This window comes from Oncorhynchus mykiss, chromosome 22 (assembly GCF_013265735.2).
Source record: "Oncorhynchus mykiss isolate Arlee chromosome 22, USDA_OmykA_1.1, whole genome shotgun sequence".
NCBI classification, from domain to species: domain Eukaryota; kingdom Metazoa; phylum Chordata; class Actinopteri; order Salmoniformes; family Salmonidae; genus Oncorhynchus; species Oncorhynchus mykiss.
Genome location: NC_048586.1, coordinates 16,560,935 through 16,587,524, shown reverse-complemented (window position 1 = coordinate 16,587,524; position 26,590 = coordinate 16,560,935). Strand labels below are relative to the sequence as shown.

Genomic DNA, 26,590 nt, shown 5'->3' with positions numbered 1-26,590 from the left:
CGTCACGGGCTTCCTAGTCACCACCGATCCATGTTTCAGTTTCGTTTTGTTTTGTCTGTATTACACACACCTGGTTTCAATTCCCATATCATGTTCCTTATTTAACCCTCTGGCATAAATGTCTGTTCTCTCCGTGATTGTTGGTGTCTTTAGTGGTTGTTGATTGTGCTAGTGTGTATGTATGTTCCTATTTGGAATTTTGCTTGACTTTTTGAGTAAACTCAGTTGTGTTGCTCAAAACCTGTGTCCTGCGCCTGACTCCGCTACATCTCTGCACCCAATCGCTGACAGCATCAAAGCTGGGACAGAGAGACTGAAAAACAGCTTCTATCTTAAGACCATCAGACTGGTAAATAGCCATCGCTAACCCGGTTACGTAACTCGGCACCTTAGAGGCTGCTGCCCTGTATACATGGACTTAAAATCCCTGGCCACCTTAATAATGGAACACTAGTCACTTTAATAATGTTTACATACTGCTTTACCCATCTCGTATGTATATACTGTATTCTATTCTACTGTATTTTAGTCAATGCCACTCTGACATCGCTCGATCAAATATTTATATATTTCTTAATTCCGTTCTTTTACTTTTAGATTTGTTTGTATTGTTGTGAATCTTTTTTAGATACTACTGCACTGTTGAAGCTAGGAACACAAGCATTTCTCTACACCCACAATAACATCTGCTAAATATGTGTATGTCACCAATACAAATATATATTTTTTTGAAATGTTGCAGTTTTAAAGCCGATTTTCTGCAATTCTACTTTTTTTTCTATGGGACAGAGAGACAACTTTGCAGTTTTAAAGCAGATGTCCTGCAGTTCATCTCATTTTGCTATGACTTATGCCATGTTCATATGATATCAGAGTGAGAGTGACTAACAAAATCAATTGGGGCCCTCTAGAGGTCAGGGCCCCAATTCGGCCATGATTACTACAAGGTGTAGATAGCTGGCTAGACCAACTTACCTAGCAATCTATTAAATGTTAGCTGACATGGGTTAATTAAATGACTTTCAGTGACTGACATAACAAAAGGAAGGCTGCTCATGCACTACCAAATTTCGAAATTGCGGGTTGTGTAGCCTATTCTACTATCCAAACTAGCAATAAGTTTAGACCCAGACTGACTTCATAGTGGTCGCAGGGCCTTAAGCTGCTTATGTCGCTTATGCCTCGAAACCACATTAGATGATGGGCTTCCTAAGAGCATATCCAGCAACTGCACAGGCCGCTGATGTCAACCTCAGTTTAGCATGTCTCTGAGTGCTTCTGGAAGGAAGGATGCAATTAACATTTTTCAAACTAGTCCAGATGAAATTAAAAATAGAATTTTGATGCACTTCCGGCATCTCGGCTGCTCTAATCACTTCCGAAGAGATTTGTTTTCATTATCCATTTGCTGTTGACAGTAAAGCAGCTTTTTATATAACCCCCAAAATACAATCCTCTTCATAGACTGCATTGACTGGTGTGATGACGGACAGCATGACGACCGGTGGACGAGGCTGTTCTGTTCTGTTCCTGTGCGTAACCAATTTCACAGTCATTTAGGTGTGGGGAAATAAAATCATGTGTAACTTTCTCCAGATCAGTGACTGAAATAAAAGACTTGACTTAAGCTATATTTTTTAGATGATAAAAGCAGGACTGGACAACCTTCTTAACATGCAGATGGAGGTTTAGGTCAGGATCCAACATTTGAATGCTCTTTAAGTTGTTTTGAGCCGTGTGGAATGATGAGTACAGTAATCTCTGCTTACAGCACTATACTGTATTCCTGACTCTATTCTCTGTGCACAAAATGTTGATGTGCTCATTATCCAATCAGACCTCACACTTCATCAGCAATTTGATTTAGATCAGATTTACTTCCTTGCCTGTTGTTTACAGAAATGTAATTTACGTGCAGAAAATGCCCCGTGTTAAAAATCCACAACAAAAAGATGAGATATAAATATTTAAAAGATACATACAAAGAATTCATGAAGATGACAACTTATTCTATGTGACATCCCACGAGGCACAGATGTCAGTTCAACGCCTAGTTTTGATTTACATTTGGTTGAGTTGTCAACTAGGGTGAATTCAACGTGAAATCAACAAAACCTTTCACCACGCCATTGGATTTAGGTTAAAAGTCGGGTGAAAACAAGTCTAAATTCCCTTACGATAATGACTTTTTGCAAATCCAATCAGTTTTCCACATTGATTCAACGTCATCACATTGAATTGTTGAAATGTCGTGGAAACAACATTGATTCAGCCAGTTTCTGCCCAGAGGGATATGTCTTCATGTATTGCCCACATGGCTTTGCTGTATTCACTGCATTCATATATCAGACTCATATTCAGAGGCATCATCATCATCAATATTGGATATTCTTTCATTATATTCTAGTCCAGTAGTTGCTGAAAGCTATATATTACACAGTGCCTTTGGAAAGTATTCAGGCCCCTTGATTTTTTTCCACATTTTGTTACGTTACAGCCTTATTCTAAAATGGATTAATTCGTTTTTTTTTTTTTTTTTTGCAAATGTATTAAAAATAAATAACAGAAATATCTTATTTACATAAGTATTCAGATGCTTTGCTATGAAACTCGAAATTGAGCTCAGGCACATCCTGTTTCCATTAATCATCCTTTAGATGTTTCTGCAACTTGATTGTCCACCAAGGTCCCACAGTTGACAGTTCATGTCCAAGCATAAACCAAGCCATGAGGTCGAAGGAATTGCCCGTAGAGCTCCGAGACAGGATTGTGTAGAGGCACAGTTTCGGGGAAGAGTACCAAAATATTTCTGCAGCACTGAAGGTCCCCAAGAACAAAGTGGCCTCCATCATTCTTAAATGGAAGAAGTTTGGAACCACCAAGACTCTTCCTAGAACTGTCCACCCAGGCAAACTGAGCAATTGGGGGAGAAGGACCTTGGTCAGGGAGGTGACCAAGAACCCAATGGTCACTCTGACAACTCTAGAATTCCTCTGTGGAGATGGGAGAAACTTCCAGAAGGACAACCGTCTCAGCAGAACTCCACCAATCAGGCCTTTATGGTAGAGTGGCCAGACAGAAGCTACTCCTCAGTAAAAGGCACATGACAGCCTGCTAGGCACATAAAGCCTCTCAGACCATTACAAACAAGATTATTTTGTCTGATGAAACCAAGATTAAACTCTTTGGCCTGAATGCCAAGCATCACATCTGGAGGAAACCTGGCTCCATCCCTACGGTGAAGCAGGGTGGTGGCAGCATCATGCTGTGGGGATGTTTTTCAGCAGCAGGGACTCTTAGACTAGTCAGGATCAAGGCAAAGATGAACGGAGGAAAGTACAGAGAGATCCTTGATGGCAACCTGCTCCAGAGCACTCTGGACCTCAGACTGGGGAGAAGATTCACCTTCTAGCAGGACAATGACCCTAAGCACACAGCCAAGACAACGCAGGAGTGGCTTTTAAGGGACAAGTCTCTGAATGTCCTTGAGTGGCCCAGCCAGAGCCCGGACTTAAACACGATCCAACATCTCTGGAGAGACCTGAAAATAGAAGAATGGGATAAACTCCCCAAATACAGGTGTGCCAAGCTTGTAGAGTCATATCGAAGCAGAGTTGATGCTGTAATTGCTGCCAAAGGTGCTTCAACAAAGTACTGAGTAAAGCATCTGAATACTTATGTATGTAAATGTAATATTTCAGTTTTTTATTTTCAATAAAGAGCAAAAATGTCTATTAACCTGCTTTTGCTTTGTCATTAAAATGTATTATGGTAGCTTCACTCCCATTCCCAGGCGCTCTCATTTGTTAACTTCTGTAACTGTAAAAGTCTTGGTTTCATGCATGTTAACATTAGAAGCCTCCTCCCTAAATTTGTTTTATTCACTGCTTTAGCACACTCTGCCAACCCGGATGTCCTAGCCATGTCTGAGTCCTGGCTTAGGAAGGCCACCAAAAATCCTGAAATGTCCATCCCTAACTATAACATTTTCCGACAAGATAGAACTGCCAAAGGGGGCAGAGTTGCAATCTACTGGGACATGCTTAACACTCCGGCCGTCCTACAATCTAAACTAGATGCCCTCAATCTCTCACAAATTATCAAGGAACCTACCAGGTACAACCCCAAATCCATAACCATGGGCACTCTCTTAGATATCATCCTGACCAACTTGCCCTCTAAATACACCTATGCTGTCTTCAACCTGGATCTCAGCGATCATTGCCTCATTGCCTGCGTGCGTAATGGGTCCGCAGTCAAACGACCACCCCTCATCACTGTCAAACGCTCCCTAAAACACGAGCAGGCATTTCTAATCGACCTGGCCCGGGTATCCTGGAAGGATATTGACCTCATCCCGTTAGTAGAGGATGTCTGGTTGCTCTTTAAAAGGTTTTTCTTCTCCATCTTAAATAAGCATTCCCCATTCAAAAAATGTAGAACTAAGAACAGATAGAGTCGGCCCGAGAATTTAACCCTGTGGCACCCCCATAGAGACTGCCTGGTTCACCCCAGACTTGACTGCCTGTGGTGGTCTGCATTAGCATCGAATAGCCCCCGCGATATGTAACTTTTCAGGGAAGTCAGGAACCAATATACTCAGTCAGTTAGGGAAGCTAAGGCTAGCTTTTTCAAACACAAATTTGCATCCTATAGCACTAATTCCCAAAGGTTTTGGGACACTAAAGTCCATGGAGAATAAGAGCACCTCCTCCCAGTTGCTCACTGCACTAAGGATAGGAAACATTGTCACCATCGATAAATCTACGATAATTGATCATTTCAATAAGCATTTTTTCTACGGCTGGCCATGCTTTCCACTTGGCTACCCCTACCCCGGCCAACATCTCAGCACCGCCTGTAGCAACTTGCCCAAGCCCCCCCGCTTCTCCTTCACTAAAATCCAGACAGCTGATCTGAAAGAGCTAAAAAATATGGACCCCTACAAATCAGCTGGGCTAGACAATCTGGACCCTCTCTTCTAAAATGATCTGCCAAAATTGTTGCAACCCCTATTACTAGCCTGTTCAATCTCTCTTTCATATCGTCTGAGATCCCCAAAGATTAGAAAGCTGCCGCGGTCATCCCCCTCTTCAAAGGGGGAGACACTCTAGAGCCAAACTGTCATAGACCTATATCCATCCTGCCCAGCCTTTCTAAAATCTTTGAAAGTCAAGTTATCAAACAGATCACGGACCACTTCTAATCCCACTGTACCTTCTCCACTATGCAATCTGGTTTCCGAGCTGGTCATGGGTGCACCTCAGCCACGCTCAAGGTCCTAAACGATATCATAACCGCCATTGATAAAAGCCAGTACTGTGCAGCCGTCTTCATCGACCTGGCCAAGGCTTTCGACTCTGTCAATCACCGCACTCTTATCGTCAGACTCAATAGCCTTGGCATCTCAAGTGACTGCCTGACCTGGTTCACCAACTACTTCTCAGTCAGTGTGTCAAATGGGAGGGCCTGTTGGCCGGACCTCTGGCAGTCTCTATGGGGGTGCCACAGGGTTCAATTCTCGGGCCGACTCTTTTCTCTGTATATATCAATGATGTCGCTCTTGCTGCTGGTGATTATCTGATCCACCTCTACACAGACGACACCATTCTGTATACTTCTGGCGCTTCTTTGGACACCCTAACCCAAACCTCCAAACAAGCTTCAACGCCATACAACACTCCTTCCGATGCCTCCAACTGCTTTTAAATGCAAGTAAAACTAAATGCTTGCTCTTCAACCGATTGCTGCCAGCACCCTCCCGCCCGACTAGCATCACTACTCTGGACGGCTCTGACTTAGAATATGTGGACAACTACAAATACCTCTGTGTCTGGTTAGACTGTAAACTCTCCTTCCAGACTCACATTAAGCATCTCCTATCCAAAATTAAATCTAGAATTGGCTTCCTATTTCGCAAACAAAGCCTCCTTCACTCATACCCTCGTAAAACTGACCATTTGTCGCCAAACCCACTGGCTCTAGGTCATCTATAAGTTTATGCTAGGTAATGCCCAGCCTTATCTCAGCTCACTGGTCACCATAGCAACACCCACCCGTAGCACGCGCTCCAGCAGATATATTTCACTGGTCATCCCCAAAGCCAACACTTCCTTTGGCTGCCTTGCCTTCCAGTTCTCTGCTGCCAATGACCAGAATAAATTGCAAAAATCACTGAAGCTGGAGTCTTATATCTCCCTCTCTAACTTTAAGCATCAGCTGCCAGAGCAGCTTACCGATTACTGTATCTGTACACAGCCCATCTGTAAATCTACCTCACCCCCATATTATTACTTACCCTCTTGCTCTTTTGCACTCCAGTATCTCTACTTGCACATCATCATCTGCACATCTATCACTCCAGTGTTAATGCTAAATTGTAAGTATTTCGCATCTATGGCCTATTTATTGCCTACCTCCCTACTCTTCTACGTTTGCACACACTGTACATAGATTTTTCTATTGTGTTATTGACTGTACGTTTGTTTGTGTGTAACTCTGTGTTGTTTGATTTTGTCGCACTGTTTTGCTTTATCTTGGCCAGGTCTCAGTTGAAAAGAAGAACTTGTTCTCAACTGGCCTACCTGGTTAAATAAAGGTGAAAAATAAAAATACAAATATTGTGTGTAGATTGATGAGGGAAAACATTTTTAAAATACATTTTAGAATAAAGCTGTAACTTAACAAAATGTGGAATAAGTCAAAGGGTCTGAATACTTTCCTAATGCACTGTATATGTTGGCTTCCCCCTGAGAAGTATTTGGCCTAAAAACCATAACTGTCATCTCAACCCTGTTGAAAAGTACTGGTGGCTCAAACGGATGTGATTGATGAAGCATATGGCATAGAACAGTATCATGCTAGTAATGTGCCCCACTAGACATGTGGAGGCCTTTGCTCTCCAAAAGGCTCACTCAGACTGCGTCCCAAATGGCACCCAATTCCCTTTATACTACTTTTGACCAGGGCTTTGATCAAAAGTAGTGTATTATGTAGAGATTATGTAGAGATTATATCCTTATAGGACACATCACTGCACTCTATACTCTTCTGTAAACTGGCCATCTCTGTATGTCCCGTCGCAAGACCCACTGGTTGATGCTTATTTATAAAACCCTCTTTCAACACCCGTTCTGCCAGTCACATTCTGTTAAAGGTCCCCAAAGCACACGCATCCCTGGGTCGCTTGTCTTTTCAGTTTGCAGCAGCTAGCTATTGGAACGAGCTGCAACCAAACACTGAAACTGGACTGTTTTATCTCCATCTCTTCATTCAAAGACTCAATCATGGACACTCTTACTGACAGTGGTGGCTGCTTTGCCTGATGTATTGTTGTCTCTACCTTCTTGCCCTTTGTGCTGTTGTCTGTGCCCAATAATGTTTGTTCCCTGTTTTGTGCTGCTACCACGTTGTGCTGCTGCCATGTTGTGTTGCTACCATGTTGTTATCATGTTGTGTTGCTACTATGCTGTGTTGTCATGTTGCTATTTTGTTGTCTTTAGGTCTCTCTTTATGTAGTGTTGTGTTGTCTCTCTTGTTGTGATGTGTGTTTTGTCCTATATTTTTATTTAATTTATTTGTATTTTTAATCCCAGCCCCCGTCCCCGCAGGAGGCCTTTTGCCTTTTGGTAGACCGTCATTGTAAATGAGAATTTGTTCTTAACTCACTTGCCTAGTTAAATGAAAGTTAAATAAAAAAAATAAAAAATACTGATGAGCAGCACAAGTTCTGCCCAACACAGGTTACCATTTCTTCTTTTGTAATTGTTATGTTTCATGAACTACCATGGACTTGCTTGCCTAAAAAAATGCTTATAATGACAATACTGTTCATTCAGGTGTCAACACCTGGACACAGAAGTGTGTTAAGTTAGTTGTCAGAAGCATTTTTTATGTGCTTGAAAAAGCATTTTATTTCTGTTCACTGGTCTCTCTATCAAAGTACATCCTTATGTGTCTCTAAAATAGATTCATAAAATCAATGCTAAACAATTGAATTATCTCAGTGTCAGTGGCACTGTTGTGTTTGTTCAAACTGGCATTGATACACAAACGAACATTGTTCAACATGTAAATGCTGGTACTGGTAGGCAATGCATCACTTAAAGGTCCAATGCAGCTGTTTTTATCTCAATATCAAATTATTTCTGGGTAACAATGAAGTAGCTTACTATGATTGTTTTCAATTGAAATGGTCAAAAATAAACAAAAATAGCTTCTTAGCAAAGAGACATTGCTCAAGCAAGAATTTAGCTAGGGCTGTCTGGGAGTGGTTTGAGTGGGAGGAGAAAAACGGAACATTTGCTGTTATTGGCAGAGGTTTGGAACACAACTCCCTCCCACCAAAACTGGCGGAAATTTCAGGCGGTCTTTTCAGCAGCTCTTACACTAAAAAGGCATTATCATATTATTCCAACCTCACAGTGTAGAAATATAAAACATACGTTTTTGACTGCACTGGGCCTTTAAAATAATGAACTTACACTATATAGAAGGGTTTTAGTTGAGTGCGTTTGGGTGATAACTCCCCATCTTTTGTATTGCCTCATGGTTTACCTGAGCTCCAGTCTGCAGAGAGAGAGAGAGAGAGAGAGAGAGAGGGAGAGAGAGAGAGAGAACAAGGTCAGGCCAGAGTGGCTAGGCTGACAGGTCAAGGCGGTGCGGAGCGGAGTGGTGCAGTGATGGCAAGCTGCTACAACAGGGGCTTTACTCTGAAAGCCATACAAAAGAGGGAAACACAATGGCTTAGCACCAGCTATCTCCCTCTTAGAGAAGAGTCTGGACACCAGTGATGTCATTGTTGTAATCTCATGCAGGATTGGTGGATAAATGGTTGCTCAGTTGTTAAAATCAACAGAGGGAGTGAGTGTGCATTTGTAAGGCTGTTCCTGTCATCGTGAGAAGGTAGACTGCTTTGCAGAGTGTGTGCCTGTCCCGGCAGCAGAGGCACACAGGTACTACGGAGCTCAGCTCAGCCTCCTGACCTCGGATCAGCAGCACTCCTAAGTACAAGAGGACACCTTAAGGATATGTTCATGCATTCTGCTGGAGGCTTGGGTCCTAAAAGTCGTTTTTATTCTTTAAAGGTATAACTGTGCTCTGTTTACTCTGTAATGGTGTGACTATGCTCTGCACTCTGTGCTGCTCTGTGTTTGGGAGGATGTTCTTCGCCAGATGTTCTTAAGGCTATCTAAGGTTAAAGTGTGTGTGATGCTGATGTTTCCTGTTAATGCTAAAAGCCTTTTAGATATATCTGTACAACTCAGTGTCAACAGCTTCAGTTTATCATGCTTGCAGTATCCTGTGCTTTAATGACATCAGGGCAAAGTTAACACAGCGAAGTATACTATTTGAACGGTGTAACGTTAATAGCGGAGTGAACACTGTATCGAAGAGTACAGTAAGTACACCTCTCAGAGATAGGAGAAGATAGAGGAGAGATAGAGGGTAGCCAGGGGGCCGAGGTGGGAGAGATAGGAGATGGCCTGTCTTGCTGATGTCAGCCATTGATCCTTGGGATACAGGAGAGGAGATGAGTGCACCCATATTAATTCTGCACCAGCAAAGGCAAAGCCTGCTTGCCATTTTGTATTACAGAGCCTGTAGGGATGATATGTTTTTGGATGTCCTTTGTGATTCTTATAGAGGTGCCAACTTTGTTGCGGGAAAAGTGAATGGAGGTTGCAGGACTGTATTCTTTGTATTATGTACTATGCAAAGCTGAGCTCATCTGAGCAGTTGACGCTGATCTTGGGCCAGTTTGAACCTAGATCTGTACCTATGGGAAACTTCACCCCGGAGCCATCTGAGCACGGTGTTGTTGTCATTACGAGGCTGCTGGTGCTATTGCTGCCAGAGTGAACATTGCCATCTGCACGGATCAGACCCCAAATTATGTCTGCCTCATCCAATTAAATCACTTGGGCTGCCCCCACTAATCCCCCACAGTCCTCTGCTCTTAAATATGCCTTTTGCCTTTGAGTGCACAGTGCTTCCACAGTGCGAGTTAGGCCAACACTATTCCACATCACCACCCTTTCTATTTTCATCACCGTTGTTCATGTATTGTAGCCTGCTGATCTCTGGTCATCTTTTTTTCTCTCTCGTCATTCATTCCTACAGTATGTCATGCTGCTGCTGTATGCTCGATGTCATTCTCATTGGGAGTGTTGGATGTGGTGTTGGATGTGGTGTTGGATGTAGTCACTATCAAATCAAATCAAATGCATTTATAAAGCCCTTCTTACATCAGCTGATATCTCAATGTGCTGTACTGAAACCCAGCCTAAAACCCCCAAAACAGCCTAGCAATGCAGGTGTAGAAGCACACATGTAGTGTTGGATAGAGTGTTGGATGTCACACCAGGTTAGTCAGAAACCCCACATAGAGAGGTGTTGTAGTTTGGGGGGAAAATAGGTCACAAGCCATTGCTTCCTAAAACACACTACATGAACACTTTACACGCACAACAATACACGCCTTGGCCTGCTATATTGTACAGACAGCGTAGAACGCTACCCACGACAAACATGAACACTTCCGGATGCACACAGACAAAACTGAATACATTCAGGAACACATTTCAATGGAAGCTAATGTACTGTGCAGCCGGGACAAAGAGGACTAAGTAAGTAAATGTTCTGTTAATATATCGCTAAGCAAAATGCGCGGGGTGCACTTTAATCCTGAAGCACTGTACAGACTTTGATCCCTCCTGTGTATCAGCATGCAGATTACCAACCTGGGTCCTGGCCACGGAGCCTGACCCATGTGCCACAGCAGCTGTGGAAGGACAGCAGTGTCCTTCAGAATCCAAATGGGCCCTTATGTCCTAGCGTTGGTCCAGGGCCAGAGCTTCTGTTGGAACTAGGAACACAAGTATTTCGCTACGCCCGCAATATCATCTGCTAAATAAGTGTATGCGACCAATAACGTTTCATTTGATTTTGATTTTGATTTGATGTCCAAGACAGGTTTCAGGGAAACATGAGCCAAGGCAAACCAGAAATGCTAGATCTATACAGCACATGTAATCAATGATAACACACTTCACCCATACTTCAGTTGCACTGTAGATGTCATTTGTAGATGAACTTCTATGCTCGTGTCTGTGTTGTGGGAGTGACAGGTCTGATAGCAGAGCGTGCTACTGCGTCATTGAAGCACTACAGTAGTGTGGGATGTGTACTGTAATGCTCCCAAGTCCAGATGTTTGCTCGAACACAGAAATGCTGCTGCGCTGTAGTTACAGCTTGGATGTACTCTTACTGCACTTGATGAGACCAGACCATTAGTACATTATTCTACAATAGATTGGTTGCGTCCCAATGGGCACTGGTCAAAAGTAGTACGCCGAATAGGGAATAGGGTGACATTTGAGACGCGGCCATGGAGAGATATCATCAATGCTTTCGAAAACTTGATCTTTGACCTCTGAACTTTTTGTCTTTAATTGTCTCTGTTTTTTAATTTTTTTTATTTATTTAAACATTTTCCCCCTTTTTCTCCCCAATTTTGTGGTATCCAATTGTTAGTAGTTACTATCTTGTCTCATCGCTACATCTCCCGCACGGGCTCGGGAGAGACGAAGATCGAGAGCCATGCCTCCCCCGAAACACAACCCAACCAAGCCGCACTACTTCTTAACACAGCGCGCATCCAACCCGGAAGCCAGCCGCACCAATGTGTCGGAGGAAACCCTGTGAACCTAGCAACCAGGCCCGCCACAGGAGTCGCTAGTGCGCGATGTATTGTCTCTGTTTTTGATGCTTTCTGAATCCGAGAATCCCCCTCCCGCACAACCTGTTCACGCACATGACAGGCCTGGCTGAAGAATCAGAGCAGCTGTCTTCAAAGTTTCATGTAGCTTTTTGCCACATCCAGCATGGTTTTCACGCACTTCGTTTGGTTTACACTTTAGAAGCTTTTAGTAATTAAAAAAATCGACTAATTTTGGTTACTAAGTAGATTTCATTTGTCAGTTTATGACTATGTTAGAGAACCCATCCAAACAAAGCTGATTCTGTCATTCTTAGTGCACACAGATGTACAACATACCGACTTCGTCAATGTTTCACATTTCCTGTGCTTGGTATGAACATGGTGCACTAACTGTGTTTGAAGAATATAGCATAACTTGTTCAATTGGCTTCAGTTCTCTCGAAACGGCTCGTAACAACTACCCGTGGAAAAATGTTGTGTGATATCCATGTCATGATGCCCTGTCCAAGTTGCCCCAGTGAAGCAGTGAGACATGGGACCCTGTTTGTTTATTGATTGTGTTCAGGGTGTGCTAATTGTATACATAGCACTATTGACAGGCCAGACCTTCTTATTGATTTACTGCAGCGCTGGTGCTATAATACTAATATACACTGAGTGTACAAAACATTAGGAACACCTGCTCTTTCCATGACATAGACTGGCCAGGTGAAAGCGATGATCCCTTACTGATGTCACCTGTTAAATCCACTTCAATCAGTGTAGATGAAGGGGAGGAGTCAGGTTAAAAGAAGGATTTTGAAGCCTTGAGACAATTGAGACCTTGTTTGTGTATGTCTGCCATTCCTGGGGCGAGATGGGCAAGACGAAAGATCGAAGTGCCTTTGAACGAGGTATGGTAGCAGGTGCCAGTCAAGAACTGCAAGAGTGCTAGGTTTTTCACACACTTTTCACAAAGTTTCCCATGTGCATCAAGAATGGGACGCCACTCAAAGGAAATCCAGCCAACTTGACACTCCCGTGGGAAGCATTAGAGTCAACATGGGCCAGCATCCCTGTGGAATGCTTTCGACACCTAACTCGTTGTCAGTAATGAGGTTATTACTGCTAGTTCTCCGGAACACTCCGTAGGCTTCGGGCGGTTAGGGAGAAGACAGCTATTTGGGTCACACATTTCCATAGACATGCTGACATTGTAATGACAGTATTTATGTCAGGAGAAGAGGGATCTGGATCATGTCTTATACAAACTAAATGTCACATTTTTTAGCACATAAAATGCTTATCTTTTGAATTAAGTGCTCTCATGTCTGTGAGCCTATGTATGCGTGTGTGTCTGTGTGTGTGGTAACTCATATAGAGAGCGACTCATATATAGAGCACATGGTACAACAAACTACCGGATCTTTCACATATATCTCCGCGCATTCATCAAACGTTAGCAACTTTCCGGTTAATGTATGCAGGCCTGTCCAATGTTGCAGTATGTTTCTGACAGTTCACACTGATAAACCAATCAAAGAGTATATCTGTTGAGCAGGATTGACAAAGACATTCAAGGACTCTTTGTTGGGGGCAGTATCATTGAAGTGCTGCACTTAGCTTACTAGAGCCTTCCCACAATTCACTTGCTCTGCCTGCTACTCCATGCCCCTGTGTGGAAAGGCCAAGGTGTTAGAGGGAATATATCTTCATCTGGCCATGCTTCTCTCTCTGCTGTGTGCAGCTCTCTCTCTTATGTCTCCTCAAAGGCTCCCTCACAGGCAGTGTATTTACCTCTTGCAGAAATCACTGAGTGGGCTGGTGACGTGCACTCTTCTGCTCCATCCTGCAGTTCCAGACCCCCCCCCCATCTCCTGGGAGTTCTGGTCATACGACCTCCGAGCTGCCACCTGCACACATTAGCATTAGCATATTAAGTGAATGGAAGGCACTCAATAAGGCATGTTAAAATATAGAGCTGTGAACTACTGCGAAGGCTTGAACAGAGTTGAGATGATAATTCAGTGCCCTTGTCCGGCTGGCTGTGTGTCTGGGGAAGCAGCAGGTCAGGATAGAGCTGGCCAATATCTGCTAACAGAACAGCAGAAGTACTTGCATTTAGACAGAACACCATGTAGGGTTTGTGTTCAACTGAAGCAGGGGTAAGACATCTTGAAGTTGTTGGGTTGTTGGATTTCTGTGCCATCTTTGTTATTTGTACGTTCTTATTGTTTGCAGCAGCAACATAACATTTGGACTTCGCAATATAACAGCCACCCTGAGACCATAGCCCAAGTCATAACAATGACAAAGCATAATTGTGGGATTGTAATCTACATTGACAACACGTCACATCCGGACAAAGACTGCTCAGTTGGAGGTTGTAATTCCTAGGGTTTCGAAGGGGAAATCCCTTTAAATTAGATTTGTGAGCATCTTGCTGTGTCATGACACCCATCTGTCCCTTCTGTCTCTCTCTCTCTCTCTCTCTCTCTCTCTCGCTCGCTCTCGCTCTCACACACTGTTTCTCTCTCTCTCATCATCCTCCCTGCCGCCATTACATAGGTGGACATGTGAGGTCATCAAATCAGCAGCACTCACCACTAATACCCCCACGTCTCCCTCTCATCAGCACCACACATCTGACACGTTCACACTTCATTTAGACACTTCTTCCTCCGTCTATTGTTTTGGAGAGCAGAGGATTCGTTGCACAATGATTGTGTGGTGTAAGTTGCCATATGTGTTAAAATGTGTTAAGTAACTGCATCACAGTTCATTCGCAATAGGACTGAGTGGTTGTTTGTTCTGATAAGGGTTTTTAGAAGAGGCTCTTTTAGTCAGACTGGGGCTTTGCCAAACAGGAAACGCAGTGTGTAAATCTACACTATCCAGCTGTCTTTTTGTCACCATTTAATGACCTTTTCTGAGGTCAACTTACTTCTCACAAAGGTCTTATATACCCTTTCTGTTTTGATGTTATAACCTCGCTCACTTCTATAGCCCCAATGCTTATTGTAGCTAACGTGCCAGTTTATAATTCTTGATATGTAAGTCTGTCAACGTTATTTGTCAGGAATAAACTATACTTTGAGTACTTTTTTGTTGTCCCTCGAGTAGATTATTGTTTGAGCTGGAACATTGAAATGCTTAGGTGACCTGGCTCCCATGAGCATGCAGCTAAGACAACAAGCATAACGTGCAATTCTGATGAACCAAAGTGTGATATAGCTACTAAAAATATTGCCTAGTCTGACCATTACTCTGTTCCAGCTGGTTGATAGGGGTTATTAGATAAGTCTGCCATCTTGTCTATTTCAAATCTTCTCTCATTGATCGAGACAGCTGAGTGTCATCGTGACCTGCAGCACTTTGTGGTGGACACCCACCTGTCTCAGTCAATGAGAGAGACGATTTGAAAGAGACAAGATGGCGTCGTACACATTGTTGGATTACTTCATGGAGCAAAACATTTATTTTTATTTCCTAACGGACATTGGTTGTCTTCCAAGTCGGGAATTGAGGAAGTATCGCCAAGTTAAGGTTGGTGAAAAAATCATCTGTGCTACGCCAAACAGTACCTAACCTGTATTGGTTAATGGCACGTCACATTAGCCCTTTACAATCTGCTAGCTAAGTGTGATCAGTGTGATTCAGTGCACCTCAAAGCAACCATGCCAAATGAGACTCCTGGCTGTTATCCAGTCTTTTAGAAAGCAATAATATTCTCTTGGGGAAGATAAGGACTACATGTACATAATGCCTATATGGATTCAACATTCCAATTATGTAATTTCAATCATTTCAGTTTTTGTCTCTCCTTCACAGAGAAATGATGAAGAGGCTGTGGTGGACAGAGGTGGATACCGGTCCATGGTGAAAACCAATTTTGAGAAGGAGGAACTCGAAGGTACATTATGTAGTACAATACCTTAAGTTAATTGTGTGGAAGCCTGAAAAGAAGGTTAGAAGGCAACCAACCCACAGGGCCAATTGAGAGAAGGCTGTTGTTATCAAGACTGAGGCTGACCTAATATGGACACCGTACCCGTGAGACTAGAGAGGGTGGTAACGAGAGCTGCTTGAGCTGCAGCGCTCTGATTGGTCGGTTAGTCGTGACTCATGATTTCAATAGTGTGTAGATCGCTGAAAATCATCTATCTTTGTATCTGAATTGTAAAAACCTGACGACCAAAGAGAAGACCTGCTCATTTTAGCACATAGTAACACTTTGTGAAGTTTGATTTGCCTGGTTCTTAAGTTGCTCTAATGCATAGTGGCTGGTGACTCTGTGTTGTGTGTTGTGACTAGGATTCAGCTCACGCCAACAGTGTGTGCTCAGGTCTCTTCCGTGTGAAGTCACTCACAAGCCCCCAGGCCAGAATCACAGTATCTGAACAACACAGTCTGAGAACACAGCAGTGGCGGTCCGTGCCGTTTAAGATGAGGGAGGACAAATAAAAAATGTTATGAGCATGGCCTTATTTCTATTACAGCATATTGGATAACTGTCATTCATATTCCCTTCACCCAGTTCAATGTAACATTGATAGGTTTAGGCTACTATGTGATACTCAAATTTTCCCTATACCTATCATGAGGTTGCTATAACCTAGGCTATTATTGAAAGTTTACAACGTAAGTGCATAGGCCGAGAGAAAAATGTGTGTAATCAAGGTGACAGACAGTGAGACATTCAATACACCTTGCACACTCTTGCCTGCATCTAGCTGATCTAGGGTGTAAACATTAGTGCAACAGTTGCAAACTAGAGTTTATATTGGACACATTCAGGTATGTTTATCACCGTTTCGTTCCGTTTGCTTCCGTTTAAGAAACATTTTTCAAAAGAATCGGCGGAATGATTACACCCTTGATTACCTGCAAACACTTTCATAGCACCCACATACAAACATCATGATCACTTTGAATTATTCCTTCTCACATCTACGTACTCTCCTCTCCCCTTTTCCATTCGCTTGTGGACTTCAGTGCACAACACAAGACAGCTGACCAGTCGAAAAAAACATATCATAACCGCTAACCGCTACACACAGTCTACATTGTTGTCACCATATTGCCTAACGTCATAGTCAACATAGCTACTAGAACTAAAGCGTTAGAAAACCCATTACAATCATGCAGGACAGTGTACAGTCAGCAAATGTATAAAACCAAATGCTTACCTTGACTTGGAAGAGTTCCAGTGTTGGATAGCCTTAGCCAGCTAGCTAACATTGCATCCCTCTCTGTTTGAGCTGGGTGTTTGTGTAGGCTAAACTAGCTAGCTGCATTCGCTAGCTAAGTAAGTGAAGAAACTACAATGAAATATATATCTCTCTCGCTATCCCTCTCGCTCTCTCGCTCTTGCTTTTCCTTCAATTTTTAATAAATTAATTTGTTTAAAACTGTTCAACTATTGTCTTTCTCTCTTTTTAAGTCAACTACTCACAACACTGTATGCACTGCAGTGCTAGCTAACTGTAGCTTATGCTTTTGGTCCTAGATTCATTCTATGATCCTTTGATGGAGGATATGTCAGTTCATGCTGCAAGAGTTCTGATAGGTTGGAGGACATCTTCCTGAAGTTGTCATAATACTGTGTAAGTCTATGGAAGGGGTGAGAACCTTGAGCTCCCTAGGTTTTGAATTGAAGTCAATGTACCCAGAGTAGGATGGAAACTAGCTGTCCTCTGGCTACACCATGGTTCTACCTTACAGAGTGCTGTCGTACTGTAGACACTGTAGACATTCATTGCAAAATAGTGTGTTTTAATTAATTATTTGGTGACGTGATTATATTTAGTATAGTTGTAACTTTTTTAATGTTTCACTATTTACATTTTTCTGAAATTGTGAAAATTGGTCCTCCCCTTCCTCCTCTGAGGAGCCTCCACAGGCACAAATGCTCTCTCTCTCACACACACACACACACACACACACACACTCACACACACACACACACACACGAAAACATACACACACACACAAATGCATGCACGAATGCACATATTTATTTATGCTGAGCTTTCAAGGATGTTACTTCCAAATAATTTCATTTTCATTTCCAGCTATGCATTTATCGCACTGAAGTTCCCAGTACTTGTGTAAATAGAGGAAGTGATTAGCAATGATACGCTAGTGTTTGTGGGATAACTGGAATTGGTTTGAACAGCAGAGGCTGCTAGCTGCCTTCTTAAAGCCCCAGGCCTGAAGGAGCTGTCACAAAGCTGTGTTTCTCCCCGAGGCAAGAGCGGGCCTGGAGTCAGGGTGGATTACCCTTACACTGTCACAGCAGCACATCAATTTAGTCTCACTGATATCAGCAAGGTGACGGTCCACACCCTGCTGCATATCCCATTTTAACTCCTTGCTGTCTCATCATCCTCCCCATTCTGCAGTTGTCTGGTTGCACAGATCCCGGTCAACTGCAAATGGTTTAATTTCTATATGAGACTAGGGTGAATTACTCATCAATTTCATAATATTCATCTGTACTTGACTCAATATTGCATGTTATTCTAACAGACACAGCCATATTTCAAGCTCTCACGGTCTTTTTACTGCAATTCATGTAATAAAAGGTGACGTCTTTTTTATTTATCGTACCAGATGATGCACTAGGGGGATTTTAAGAGGCCTGTATAGCACTTCTATGGCAGATGTTGAAGATAACACATTCCTAGAGATTTATTTTTAGACCTCCACTGATACAGAACAATGATGTCAATAAAAAGGTTGTGTACAGTTGTTTAATGTCAGAGAGATTTGTGGTAGGTTATTGTATCGCTCAATGAAAAATCAGTGGCTTGACCTTAGAAGCTTGTATTTACTTATAGCTGGTTTAGAAAGTAAAGTGTAAACCACAATGTTTGTCTTTGTTGTGGGTATATCTCTGTTGATATTGACCCGTAAATACAAACAGAAAGGGCAGCCTTAATCAGTGACCTCTTTGAATAAAATGATTTCTCTATCTCTTGTCACGTTGTATAAATGATTTGGAGACAGGCGCAGGAATACTTAATAGGGGGTTTTAATACTCCACTCAAAAATACAACATGCCATGAAAGGCACGGGGACCAAGCCCAAAACAAACACATATACAAAAACGCTGGTATGTAAAGCCAAACAAAAGAGCGAGGTAAAACCTTTAATAAATACATGGGACGAGACCCGTAACAACAATACACGACGCGAGACCCGTAACTACAAATGCACAACAATACACGGGACAGACCCATAATAACAAGTGCACAATACACGCAGCACAGAAGACGAAATAACAAAGCACAGGTACTCACAGACCAACGGACATGGGAACAATAACCCACAAGACAATGGTGAACAGAGGGCACATATATACAATTACTAATCAGCGGAATTGGAATCGGGTGTGCATAATGAGACAGTGCCGCCTAGAGGCCGGTGACGTAGACCTGCGGAACTGGTGCACGGAAGGGCAGCCAATGGTGAAAATCCCTGATGAGTGAAGCATCTAGGATGTCCCCCCGCAGGAGCCTAGCACCGCTTCTCTTCTGCGCCGTACCCATCCCCTGACGGACGACACCGGCCTCGAGGATGACCACATGAATGCGGTGCGGGTCGATCAGGGCCAGTTGCAGCTGCCGAAGTTGCGGCGGCGTCAGACGGGCCATTCCCGCTGTCTCCATTTAGTGTCGGTTATTCATGGCATGTTGTATTTTTGGGCGGAGTATTAAAACCCCCTATTACGCATTCCTGCGCCTGTCTCCAATCCTTTATACAACGTGACACCTCTCAACCTATTATCTTATGTTATCATCTTATCTCATCATATTTATATCCCTGTGGCTGCATCTAGGTCACAGGACACTCTACATTGGGGTACATGTCCCCATTGGGAAGAAGAGCCACCGGAGACATCGGCATCACGGACACAGACACAGGAAGAGAAGCAGGGAGCTGGACTCTGGAGTGGACAATGGAAGAGAGTCTCCCACATACTGTAAGTATTGCCACTGTCTGGCTGGTCCATGTAAAAAGTAGCAGCCGGATTATATTTCTATCTTCTTATGAGCTATACGATATGTTATGTCTACATGGTGGCATAGTGCATTTCAAAAGAGGGGATGCTGTCCACACTATGGGCATAACCTGCTGCAGAGCTCCTTAGTCAGGGAGTCTGTATGGCAGATAGCACTGTAAGTGATGCCCTTACCCGACCCTGCGCTCCAGACACGCCATCCCAGAGAGTGCAGTTCCTGCTGGGCACAGAGGATGACGACGAGGAGCACATCCCCCATGACCTCTTCACTGAGCTGGACGAGATCTGCCTGAAAGACGGAGAGGACGCCGAGTGGAGGGAAACCGCCAGGTAGGGAGTCACATGACACACCCCTTGTCACTACTGAAAGCTTTTCATCGAATTCCAATGACACATCCTAGGGATTCCATGTTGGTCCATGGGTTGATCATGCAAAGTTATGGAATTGATATATATATATATATATATATATATATATGTGATATGATTTATTTATTTATCATTTTATTCTCTGTGATAATATCCTAATGCCCAAAACTGTTACCTGAAAGAGTCAACGTTACATAAGGAGGGATTGTAGACCTTGGGGACGGATGGGCTAAGTAAAGCTCTGATTATAAAGTCTGGTGCATAAAGTCTGGTGCATGAGTATGAGGGAGCCCAGATTTAAAGGGAAACGAACCCTTGTCTCCTTGTAGTAAAAATGTCTGTACCTCTACTTGTAATCAACAAGCATAAGGTCTGGACTGGATAAATATCCTGTTGTGCATACTACACTACAATACTTTCTGTCACGTTGATATTGACTGATACACCTTTACATGGATTGTCAGGCAGTCAGTCTCTTCCATAGCATAGACATATTCCTTTTGTGTTTTTAAAGCAAATTGGAGATCCAAACATCCTTTCATATTGGTTTTTAGACAGGACAGGGGGCAGACAATTAAGGAGGAATGACTGGTAGGGAGGGCACAGACTGCAGCAGCCGGACCAAGGTTCGAACCACATCACTGAGGGGCATGGTCCGGAGTCGAGTGCATTACCGCTCTACCAGACTCCGGGCACAGCATCAGTACGTTCTTGGTGTCCCCGTCTGTGTAAGCTGAGCTCTATCAGTACAGGGCTTCCAGATGGCTGGACAGCTGGCTGTCATCTATCCCCTAGTCCCCTGGAACAGTTTGACTGAAACTGGGCCTCTGTCCCTCATACAGGTGGCTGAAGTTTGAAGAGGACGTGGAGGATGGAGGAGAGCGCTGGAGTAAGCCCTACGTGGCCACGCTGTCCCTGCACAGCCTGTTCGAGTTGCGCAGCTGCATCCTCACTGGCATCGTGCTGCTAGACATGAGGGCCAGCTCCGTGGAGGAGGTAGCAGGTATTGTACAGTAGAGCAGCGGTTCCCAACCTTTTCTTTTCAGGGGACCATCGAGTCACAGTCAACATTTCTGGATGACCACCATTAACTGAGTCACGGAATGTCTTAACACAAAATGTCTTAGCGTTAAAATGTAGAGTCAATTTGATCAGGGAATGTAACAGATTAAAGGCAGATTATTACAGATGGATGTTTGTTAAACAATTTGCATTGTGAAAAGTAATGTCTGCGGACCACAGGTTGAAAATCACTGCTGTGGTGCTGAGTGACATCTGGAACTACCGCATACGCCTGCGTTGTATTCATTAGTGCATACCGTAGAGAAACATTTTGCAACATTGTTCCTAGTGAAAATTACCCTGTTCTATGATCTTCATTTCAATCTTTAATTGTAAGCATTGTAATCAGAAGATGGTAGATCAGATAGATAGATGGTAGATGATGGATGGTTTCCTAATCGCTGTCGAACTGTTGACTGTGTGGTCCTGTTTGTCAGACATGGTGTTGGACCAGCAGGAGACCGTGGGTCCTCTGGGGGACGAGGTGAGGAGGAAGGTGAGAGAGTCCCTCCTCAAGCAGCACCACCACCAGAACCAGAAGAAGCTGGCCAACCGCATCCCCATTGTACGCTCCTTCGCTGACAAGAAGCAGTCCGAGCCCCAGTCCATGGACAAGAACGGTGAGTAGCAGGCAGCTCTCTGCTCAAGTAAGTAGCAACAATCATCTTAAGAAGATATTTGAAAAGTTCTTACCTGAAAAATCACTCTTTTCATTTGATCTTATCTTTTATGTCCTCATATTTAGCCTCACATTGAAGTGTTTTCTCAGGACAACCAGGGCTACAAGAAGAACACAAAATTGACCTAAGACGTTGGCATTCTTGAGTTTTATTGACAAATGTCAATAAAAAAATAAGGTCTGTCAAGCAAAAACCTGATAGTACAGAAATTGGAAATGAATATCCAACAAGTCAGTGACAACTGTGTGGAGTTCGGAGTTTGTGACAGAAACAATGTGAGGTTATTACAATATTATATAATCTATGTCCTGGGCGGAATTTGTCCTTGAACTTGAAATGAGGGAAATAAACGTTAATATCCACAAGATGAGTGTCTGAAATACATCTGAGAGAAAAAAGGAAAGGAAGCTAGGAAAGCTTGAGGAAACACTAGGCAAGATCGCAATGCAATAATTGAATATGAAGCGTTTTCGAGTCTCGCGAGTCTCGCAAACCTCTAGTTCAGCCCCCGTCAATCGCACAGACTAATGGTTGGCATCGGTGGATGCAGAAGAAATAGATAAATCTGATGCCAACAATGAACTACAGAAGTCTTTAGCTCAAACACATAATGTTTAAGAGGGTATGGACGCACTAAAATATTGCAGAAGATAGCATGGGATTTAAGGATAGTTCTTAGGAATTGCATCTAAGAACTATCTTATGAACTTCTTATTTGTCTTTTAAGAAAAATCCTCGATTTTTTTCTTCAAAAAACGTTTGGTGAAACCTGGGCCCTGGTGCATTCAGAAGGGTTTCAGTTCTCCTCACTTTTTACCTCTGGTCACAGCAACTTTAAAATTGGAAATAGTCTTGTAAGTAGTGGTTTCAATCATCCCATGTGGATAACTTTCTCATTCTACATTACATTGTCCATATTTTACCTTCTGTTCAGTGTTCAGTGCGTCTCTCTTCTCTTGTTTCCTTGTGTGTGTCTGTATATGTGGATGAATGTGTGTATGTGTGTCTGGCAGGTGGTCCATCACTCTGTTCTACCCTTAAGTCCTCCTTCTGGTGCTCATTTATGGCAGCGGGGTCTTGCAGTGAAAGGCAGGTCTCATCCTGCACCCCACGGCCACTGTGTTGTCCCCGGTGTGTCTCCTCTCCACTCCTGACCTCATCCGCCACCCTCCGGCCACTCCACACACAGGCCCCAGGCCCCAGAAACAGGGCCCCAGACCCCAGTCTGATATGCAGCCCGTGGACAAGGAGGATGACCCAAACCCAGGCCACTCTTAAACCTTGACAGGACCTTTCTCTACTGCTAGCACATCCTAAAACATAACTTGTGAAGGTTGCTAATTTCAAAGCTGTTTCTGTCAATAGCAGTTAGAGGTTGTGCTTTGTGCTTCAGGTCATTTAACCAAGAGTCAGTTAGTGTATAGTGTAGACAACAACTCATATCACATGAGCCGTACATTGTAAATGTATGCCATTGATCACAATGAGACATCAGTGACATTAGGCATATTTATCAAGTCTCTGTACTTATCATGAACATTAACATCGACTATACATTGAGTTATATGTTTTTAATATCAGAATTGAAAATATAGAGATAAGGTGTGATCAGTGTAGAAGATGTGGACAGGGAAATATTCAGAAGAGAAATGGTTCACTGCAGGGTTCACTGATAACAAGGAATGACCTTATTCAGAATGTCCATCACCTTTTACAGGAATTATGTTTCGAGAAGCAAGTTTGCCGGCATTCCACATGGCAATTTTGATACACGAAGACCACCCAAAACCCTTTTAGCGAGTCACTCTCTGCTGTAATTTTATTCAGAGTGGTGTGACACAGGCACATTCATTTAGGTAGAGTGTTTATCCAAAAGCTACATTAAAGAGCGGCAAACAGCGAGTGTGGGACTAATTAACAAAACCAGGGCCATGTTAGTGAGGGCACCCTCCTACTCATTGCAAGAAATGCCATTTAAAGCTAAAGAGGCTGTGGTGTTTCTTCATGGGCAGCCAGCTTGGTAAATTGCTTGAGGCTTCTCTCGTTGAGTTCATGTGGAACTATGAGTCAAAATGAATCATTGCAAGGCATGCTTTTATTTCTGATTATTTCGATTTGTTATGCATCTGATAGTTTCTGCTGGCTTGTGAACGGATCAAACACTGAAATTAGTATTAATCTGTGCCCTCTCACAAATAAAAAGTAATCCTTCCGATTTAAATCCTTTTGCTCTACTCTGGCAGCTGTGGGCTAATTTCCTGTTTGCATCAGTCAGTCTCCTTGACACAATGATAATGCTAAAATGATCATGCTGAAATCCTAATGGACAAGCTTTGCCCACCCATCCTCACCAAGGCCATCCATGACTCCCATCCTCCCCCATGCAGCCACTCTTAGGCTTTATCTTCAGTCCTCTCTTGGGATCTGCACTAAATAAGGGTACTTTGCCAATGTCTGATAAATCCCAGATTACATCACCATTACAGTGCAAATCTATAGATATCTAAAGCACTGTTGGTCATTTTGGTATCCCAAGAGTGCGCTCTCTCTCTCTCTCTCTCTCTCTCTCTCTCTCTCTCTCTCTCTCTGTGAGACATTGTGCTTTATTACCATTGGCACCTGCACTGCTGTGAAACCTTGATGTTGGTCTGATATAGAGGGCTCAGTAGTTGACTTATTGGACTCCTTCCTGTCTTTTTGTTCCAGGTCAGGTGATTCCTCCCCAGACCTCTCTACCCATCCCTAATGACGGCAAAGCTGATGTCAGCAGAGAGAACAGTGCTGTGGACTTCAGTAAGGTACAGTAAGACATTCTGGGCCCGTATTCTCAAAGAATCTCAGAGTAAGAGTGCTGATCTAGGATCAGGTCCCTCCCTCTCATTCATTATGATTTAAAAGGCCAAACTGATCCTAGATCAGCACTCCAACTCTGAGACACTTAATGAATATAGGCCTTGAACTCACTAACGTACAACACTGCCACATACTGCACTTAACACACCAGCTGTTGCAGTTGACGGGTGTATGAACGTTAAAAATAATCTGTTCCATTTTCATTTGTTTGTTCTTGTTTCTTTTTTGATCCACAAAAGTCCTCTTTTTGTGGATTAGGATTTAAACCATTATAACCACTCTATAGCAAAACAGTCATCTCACCAACACTGCCATTAGCACTGTAGATTAGACTGGGACAACAGCAGTCTCACTTACCTCTAAATCCCAACCTTTTGTCAGTAACCATTTGTCTGTGACCTGATACCAAAGTATCAGAGCCTTTTGTTCTTGTTCTGAGAATGTATTTAAGACTGTCTAATGTGGTTGAATAAAGCCATAAATAAAATGCTACCAAATATTTTTGGGGACAAAGAAGCTTAATAGAGAGTGTTCTACGGATGTTCTAGATTTAACATGTCTATTTAACATGCTTAGGCCTGTATTTGGACTGTACACTTTAACAATAGCACCTCTATTCAAATCAAAATCAAATGTATTTATATAGCTCTTCGTACATCAGCTGATATCCCAAAGTGCTGTACAGAAACCCAGCCTAAAACCCCAAACAGCAAGCAATGCAGGTGTTGAAGCATGGTGGCTAGGAAAAACTCCCTAGAAAAGGCCAAAACCTAGGAAGAAACCTAGAGAGGAACCAGGCTATGATGGGTGGCCAGTCCTCTTCTGGCTGTGCCGGGTGGAGATTATAACAGAACATGGCCAAGATGTTCAAATGTTCATAAATGACCAGCATGGTCAAATAATAGGTCTGGGACAGGTAGCAGGTCCGGTGAACAGGTCATGATACTTAAATTCACACAGGACACCGGATAAGACAGGAGAAGTACTCCAGATATAACAAACTGAACCTAGCCCCCTGACACAAACTACTGCAGCATAAATACTGGAGGCTGAGACAGGAGGGGTCAGGAGACACTGTGGCCCCATCCGATGATACCCCCGGACAGGGCCAAACAGGGAGGATATAACCCCACCCACTTTGCCAAAGCACAGCCCCCACACCACTAGAGGGATATCTTCAACCACCAACTTACCATCCTGAGACAAGGCTAAGTATAGCCCACAAAGATCTCGGCACAACCCGAGGGGGGGGGGGTGCCAACCCCTATTAACCTCAGTATTGTGCCAGAGGTTGATCTGGTGGTAGTGCCGCTGCTCACAGACCACACATTGTATTGGGTTCAAACCCTGACTGTGTAACTTTCCATTCTATGTCCCTCTCCTCTATCCCCCTCCTCTCAATCACTTCTTCACTGTATCTATCAATAACAAGTACAAATGACATAAATAATATATTTAACCTCAGTAACTGCTGCTCGTTCATATCCCTACTCTTCTGTCAGGGGATAGAAGCTCATGTTACACATTTATTGTCCTATAATATTATAAATAAAATGCAATTGCTAAGTTACTTCAATTTGCTACACATTCTATAGGCTGCGCTTTTCTGTTCCACTTCGCTACAATATAGTTTGAGGCCTCCTTATTCTGTTAGCAGTGAGCCTGGAGTTTTTAGCTGGGACTCCGATGCCCCTACTGCCTCTTCTTAAAGTTACCTCACTTCCATTTGACGCAGTGCGGCTCCATAGCAGGCAGACAGGATCACAGCAGAACAGAGACAGGAGGATCAGTTTGCAGGCAGCCAGGCAGGCTCAGGTCTGGATGGATGTGTCACTGCGGGGGCAGACAGTGTAACAACAAGGAGATGATAACCTCTGGAAATGTTATGTAAATGGAGAT

General features: G+C 43.2%; 1 protein-coding gene across 7 annotated transcripts in view; it reads left to right on the top strand.

Annotated features, from left to right (window-relative positions):
- The window catches only part of LOC110501500 (sodium-driven chloride bicarbonate exchanger), a 55,420-nt gene that overhangs the window by 9,150 nt on the left and 19,680 nt on the right, over positions 1-26,590 (top strand). For 2 of the 7 annotated variants that reach the window (XR_002470218.2, XM_021579105.2), the window contains exons 1-7: positions 8,845-9,086; positions 15,533-15,614; positions 19,545-19,688; positions 19,919-20,057; positions 20,939-21,099; positions 21,596-21,778; positions 24,545-24,636. Coding sequence is in view for 6 of the 7 variants with exons in the window: in XM_021579105.2 (XP_021434780.2) it covers positions 9,030-9,086; positions 15,533-15,614; positions 19,545-19,688; positions 19,919-20,057; positions 20,939-21,099; positions 21,596-21,778; positions 24,545-24,636 (858 nt within the window). In the remaining variant the exon portion in view is untranslated. Of the gene's footprint in view, positions 1-8,792; positions 9,087-15,532; positions 15,615-19,544; positions 19,689-19,918; positions 20,058-20,938; positions 21,100-21,595; positions 21,779-24,544; positions 24,637-26,590 lie in introns of those variants that run through there. The other 5 variants (XM_021579109.2, XM_021579107.2, XM_021579108.2 and 2 more) reach the window with 5 other exon arrangements.